We start from the raw sequence: 6882 nt of genomic DNA, 5'->3' as shown, positions 1-6882 counted from the left end.
ATGTCTGAACATTATTTCATCCCTTCTTGTCAGAATAAAACTATTATTTCATGTGCAACAATGATAAAACAAGCACACTGATATATCGAAACTGCTTTTCTTGAATGGATCCTGATTATGATCTGCTCCGCTGGGAATTTCTGCACAAATCTTCCTTGATCCTGCAAGAGGGCAGCGAGAAACCCCCTCACTACAAATACAGCAGGTAGTATGGATAAGGGGGCTTCAGTAACAAAATACAGTAATAAAATGCCCTAGAAAGCCATTTGCTTCAGGAAAGAATCTCTTATATCCTTCAGTACAGAAAATAATTGATATTGTGGTTAGAAAATGTTTTTGCAAGTTACAAAATTGTGTACCACAGCAAACAATAAATAAGAGCTTTGTTCTGTTCTTATTTTGGGGGGAGCTAGGGCTCTGACAAAAAATGTATTACAAAATAAAATCACATCAAGGGTAAATCGTTAAACTCAGTTTGTTTTGATGTAAAGAACAAAGATACAGTTCACTGGCAATACTGGATAAAAATAGAAAATATCATCACCATGGCAGTGTCTCTGTGTTCTGTACTGACAGGCGGTGGGCAGGGATGCAAGTCTTTGCTTCCAATAAAAATAACTAAATAATACATAAAATTGAAAACTTCTTGAAAGCACACTTCAATTTTTAACCATATCCACACACTAATTACTGTACCAGCATTTGCTTATTGATCCCTCAGGCCTCAGTCATCATTTTTTCCAGAAATGTTTCTTTTTATAGCAATCCCTGAACAGCCACCGATTAAAATGAAATCACAACATGGATCTTAGCAATTCAAGCTCAAGAACTACATTAAATGGACTCAGGCTTTCCAATCCACATTTCTATAAAGCTGTATCTTTGCCCAACATGAACACATTTGATCCTTTCCAACCTGCGAAAAATCAAAAAGACATTCAACCGTGACCGTAAAGTTGATATTTTTGAATTTATTATTATTATTTTTTTTGCCCAGTTGTTTCATTTAATTAAAAAAAAAGTCACCAAAATTTAGATTTTTTTTTCCTTTTGCTTTGTTTTTCTCATAGAACGGATAAATAAAATTATCATAATTAAAATTTAAAAAAAAAAAAACCTCAAGAGCAAACATTCAGTGGAAGTTGATCAGGTAAGGAAGTGGTCAGGTAAGAGAGAGAGAACGAGGGATGAATGACACTTTCCCATTTAAGCACAATAAACAAGAACACAATATGCACTTGTGGGTTCAGCAGTATACACAACAGTGAACACCAAAAAACAAACAAAAAAAAAACCTCTTGGCATATTAGTCTCCCCGGAATGAGTCTTTTTTAATCTCAGGTAACACTCCCCCCCCGCCTACACTTTCAGTTCATGGCCTACAGTCCTCAGCCTATTGTTGTTAATTTATTTTTCTCTGCAGGACACATTTTCATTTTGTTCCTCAGGCTTACATATATATATATATATATATAATAAAGTAATGTCAATCTATTTGGAAAATAATAATTACAAACAAATCTCACAGTGAACATCTGAATATAAAATCATGGGTGTTCTTCTTTTTGTCAGTCCAAAACTGTGTAGGCTGCATTCTTAACAAGATACTGCTGTTATTCATGAATTAATGAATTCATTAATGTATTTGTGTATTTATTTTCCTAACATCTTCATCAAAGGCGAGCAAGACAGGTTTTGTTATTGTCAATCTGATATTGACCTGTGCTGATTTAACACCAGATCTTTTCGTACAACACTCACAGAGATAAAGAAAGCCCTAGACTTGATATACACACACCTCCCTGTCTTCCCTATATACGCCTTCTTCTCCTCTCCCAAGCTGTGCAGTGGTCAGCATTACCAAGCTGAGTAAAAAAAAAATGCAACTGTGGGCAAGATTACTGGCAGATTGAAATGTTATAGAATGAAACCTTGATCCTCATTTCCTTTATTCTCTCCCAGAGTTTACAAAATTGATCATATATAAATTCTGGTCCACAAAATCCAAGAATCAACATAATGTGTATTTAAATGTATATACATGTGTGTGCCATAACACATGCTTTGTTTTTGTTTGTATTTAATCATACAAGTTAATTAATATTCTGTAGAGTTTTAGGGTAGTCGATTTTCCTTTAGTTGTATAATGTGCGTACACAACAGATACAAATAATAATGATCTTGATTAAGACTTTTTTCTTTTTTTTTTTTTTACACAAATCTCTGTGTGTAAAAAAAAATAAACAAAACCAAGAAACCTAATAATGCCAATAGCAACGATGCCAAACCATTAATGCTACAAACCCAACCTCAACCCACTGAGAACTGTAAAAAGCATTGTGTGCCTCAAATCTGAGTGGAGTGAGGTGAACAAAACATCCAATATACCATTCTGGAGTAAGTATGAAGTTCAATGCCCTTTGTGTGAAGTGCCAACAAAATACAAACCACTAGCAAATGATGCAGGAATTACAGGAAGAAGACAAGGAATGGAATCTCCCCTACTTCACAATTGTTGACAAGTATCCACAAATTCCTGAATAATAATAATAATAATAATAATATATATATATATATATATATATATATATATATATATATATATATATATATATATATGAACCAAAAATATATTTCTTCTTGACAACCTCTGAGTAACAGGCTGAGACCACAATGGAAACGTCTGTTAAATAAGCATTCAGAAAGAATGAGAAAAAAATCAAGTTTTCTGCTGAATTGGAACATGCTGGGTTTTTGAGGGTAATTTATCTGAGGTGGTGTGTTTGATCAGTCATAGGTTTATCAGTGTAGAAGGGCCCAGCATAACCGTTACAGCCATCAGGAAAACAATGCAGTGTAGTTTCATGCGCTATACAGTTTCTTTCTTAACGTATGCAGGGGAGCAGTGTGGTTTTTCAGATATTTGTTCAGTCAAATCACTCATCCTTTCATTGAACTGGCTGTTTGTTTAAACGGTCTGAAGCTTTAGTTAACTGCCAGACATCTTTAAAACACTTTTTTTTTTAAATTAGTAAAGTCCTGAAGAACGTAAACAGCCAACCTGTTAAAGTAGAACCTATTTTCCCAAGACATGCTACTGTAACAGGAAATTACATCACTTTTATTCCACCAATCCGCAATACAGCTACTGCAAATGTTTTCTTAGCTTCCTTAGTTTTCATCATTAGCACACTATGTGCCTTTCCTGTACAGAGAGGAGTCGTGTTACATACAGTAGGTCATACTGTAATTGTGAGCATTTCACGGTAAAATAACCCAGAAGGTTAGATGTAAGATCTCATTAACAATCATCTAAAAAGCAGCCGCAAAATGAATCATTACATTGTTTTCTTTAAATAATCATTATCCTGGCACACATTGCAAAGAAAATGTCCCTGACAGGCTCAATTTTGTATTTTGTTTTATTTTTGTTGATTATGTGAGACAAGTTCTTAATTTGTCTGTGCGTTTCTGTGGCCTTTACTCAAAGTGAAGAAGCTCAAGTTTGAAATTTGTATTTTCCTGCTGCAAAGGTTACAGCTCAGTTGAGTGATAATGATCAAGTTTTAACAAGAGGGACAAGTTAGCTGCACTAACATGTACGGATACGTCACCTCTGTAGCAGCAATAGAAAAGGGCATAATTTGTGTGTGTGTGTGTGTGTCTTGTTGTGAAAATACTTTGTGTAAAAGGTCATGTGATTTCTCCCAAAGTAAGATCTTCAGATACATTTTTCCATTGTGCAAATAAACACAGTTACGATGTGGTTAATCTCTAGCCATGGTAATTCAGGTGCAAGGATGAGTGTGTAAGGATTCCTATGGAGAATAGCGAGGGGAAAATAATTAATTTCTCTGCTACAACGCTGTGTTCAAGTCTCTTAGGCTACTTCAAGTCCACTACCAGCACATTTAGACGGGGGGTTACTGCGGATCTGGTTTTATATCTCACAGAAAAACAAAACAAATTAAAAACAATAATTTACAGGAATTAAAAGTCACATTTTGGAGAAGCTGAAAGTGAAAACATTGTGTATTATATTTAAGGAGTGCCCTTGTCTGCTTTACTCTCTAACAGCATTGATATCTTGTCTCTAGTGTTTAAACCATTGGATTCTATTCTAATCCCATCCCTTTGTATATGATTTGAGATACAAAAAAACAAAAAAAGAAATTTAACCTAAACCACAAGGATGGGAAAAAAAAAAAAAAAAAGATTAAAAGGAAAACAATAATACAATTAAGCGTATGAGCTCAAAGTGAGTTCTCAAGTCCCCATAGAAGTCCTATTGAACTAAAAATAAAAATAAATCCCAATTCATCATCAGAAAAGGTATTGTTTCACTTGCTTTGATTACGGATAGATTTATACTTGTTGTTCACTTGGGAAAAACTGGTCATTGTGAGGAGGCTTTTGTGGCTATTGTGGCCACGCAGTGCTGCTGGAAATTAGGGGACACCGCCGAATTGCAGCCCAGTCTCTGGTGAGAGGTCTTTTTGCCACTCTCTCCTTCCACGATCCAGGGGTGGCCGTCTTTTCCCAGCATGCTGCAGCAGCCTGTGGGCGTGCCGCAGCCACGGTCCGCCGAAGCCATGAGGACGCTGGGCAGCTGCTCTGCGGCACTGCCGTTGACGGGCGCAGCCGGCACCTCGGGGCTCTGCAGGACTGTCGTGATATGGTCCAGCAAGTCACTGAAGAATTCGGGGACTCCTTCATAGCCTGTCCAGACAAAAAGGAATGGCGAGGTTAGACGCAATTCACTTTACTGTGATGCTTTGTCTTAGATAAAGGTGTCTTTAAATTAACTTGCTGAGTGTGTCCCTGGATGAAGAATACTGTGGATTCAATTCATACACATAACTGTCAAGAAAAAAACAACGACAACATTTACCAGCTAAAATAAAGCATTTGACCATTTGGAAGGAGTCCCAGAGCAGTGGTAAGGGGGAGGACTCATCTGAGTGACAGCACACAGAGGCCTATCAGCATCTTTGTCATGAGTGTGTCACTTCCCATTGTGTGCAGCAATGCCTTATCGTCCCTTTGGGAGCTATTTTTTTCTTCAGATAACCAGGATTGCATTTCAATCACTCCATTACTGAAAAGTGCCGTGTGGTAAAAGTATTTATACGTTATTTGCATTATTTAAAAAGGATTTAAATACATTTAAACACAGGTCCACAAATTTAAATGTATTTATTTTTATGTAAATCTTACCAAAAACTAGAATTTTAGTATAGTTAAAAAAGGTGCCTCAACTCGCAATGCCTCGCAATGTTCATTTATTTATTTATTTATTTATTTTCCTGAGTAGCATTTAATTGCCCTGCTGCGTAAACAATAACAGAAGTTATGTAAATGAAGGGAACTTTTATCGCCCTCCTACACACTCCTGCTCCTTGTGATAGGCTAAGAATTTTTTTAGCTTCTTTTCATTCTGCACTCCAGACACAGAACAGAACCCAGCATGTAGAAATCAGCTTAAAAACACTTTCAAGTCTCAGATTTTGAAGTGAAGTGATATGCAATATAAATCAATTTATTTACAAAACAGCACAGATTTAAAAATAAATATTTTCAAGCAGATTGCCTAGCAAAATATATATGTTTTTTGGTCTGCTGTTTTCCTACAAGCAATTAAAACTTTGCATAAAAAACATAACAAATGATCTTTCTATGTTATTGGGGTATAGTCTTGCATAAAAAAGGAGTAACTTTGTTATGAAAGCCCCCAAGTTATTTATATAAAGCATAAATTAGCGATTATTTATTTACATTCGTGCCCTGAATATTGTTTGAGAATATACATGAAGTGGTGTTTCTGTGGAATAGAGAGATCTGATATATAAATAGTGAGCTACCCACAGACACAATAAAAGGATAACATGTTCTCACAGAAAGAAGAACAGATGGCACTGCTATGACAAAAATGTAAGGAAGAAAAACCTATGTGGTTTATTTTGAATGATGCCAACAGTATTCCTAGCAGTTGGAACAGCAGAACGACTGACATCTAGTGGTTAAAAACGTGAGCAGACCCGTTCAGTTATTCTCCTGTTCGGTTTCAACTGGAGGAACCATTTGTACACGTTACGCCAATTTTTATTCTCCCACTCATAACTAGCTTAGATTAGCTTCTCCGTTTCCCCCAGGCCTCAGCGTGTGCCAAGACGTATGAACTGGTCCGAGGGAAGCGCTTGTTACCTGGGAATGCATTAATGTCGATGACGGCATGCTGTCCGGTTTGGTTGTTGATGATCACGTCGATGCCAAAAAGGGACACCCCCAGGGCCTGGCGCAGGGACCTGGACAGCTCCCGGATGACATCGTTGTTAGGAGGGCGGGACACTCCCTCCACATTGTCCCTCTGTGGAAAGAAGAGCACTGTCAAGGCCTTAACTCCTCAGAGGACAGACCCCCATTTTAGCTGTAATCTTTGCTTCTTAGTTATTAAAATTAATAATTTATAAAACTGGATATTGTTTGACTTTACTCCTGTACTACTGTAAATACTTATGTGTCCTTTTGAAAGCTGACCATGTAAAAGAGATTACAACCTGTATAAACGGTGTCAAACAACCACCATCAAGAATGGGGTTTATATTTTGCAACTGGTAATTTTTATTCATTTTAAACTATATGTCTATATTCACACAACAAGCAAAAAAACGAACAATTCACATGCAAAGACATCAAACTTACTGAAGTCAGGTCTGAGGAAGACTCTGGCTTTGATACGTTGTGACTGTTGAAGAAAATAGCTTTTCTGTCTGCAAATAAAGAGAGAAAAATACATTCTGATGTCAAAGAACGACAGAAGTGCAGTAAATGATGAGTTACAAGTAGCCTGTATCCAATTCTTCAATTATGAAGACACAACCT

General features: G+C 36.5%; 1 protein-coding gene across 2 annotated transcripts in view; it reads right to left on the bottom strand.

Moving 5' to 3' along the window:
• Window positions 1-951: 951 nt before the first annotated feature.
• itpk1a (inositol-tetrakisphosphate 1-kinase a) overlaps window positions 952-6882 on the bottom strand; it is a 61207-nt gene continuing 55276 nt past the window's right edge. For both annotated transcript variants that reach the window (XM_066694901.1, XM_066694902.1), the window contains exons 9-11: window positions 6703-6770; window positions 6205-6367; window positions 952-4719 (exon numbers count right to left, since the gene is read on the bottom strand). In XM_066694901.1, coding sequence (XP_066550998.1) covers window positions 4397-4719; window positions 6205-6367; window positions 6703-6770 — 554 coding nt within the window. In that variant the 3' untranslated portion in view covers window positions 952-4396. The remainder of the gene's footprint in view (window positions 4720-6204; window positions 6368-6702; window positions 6771-6882) is intronic.

This window comes from Amia ocellicauda, chromosome 21, assembly GCF_036373705.1.
Source record: "Amia ocellicauda isolate fAmiCal2 chromosome 21, fAmiCal2.hap1, whole genome shotgun sequence".
NCBI classification, from domain to species: domain Eukaryota; kingdom Metazoa; phylum Chordata; class Actinopteri; order Amiiformes; family Amiidae; genus Amia; species Amia ocellicauda.
This window is presented reverse-complemented; position numbering and strand designations above follow the sequence as displayed.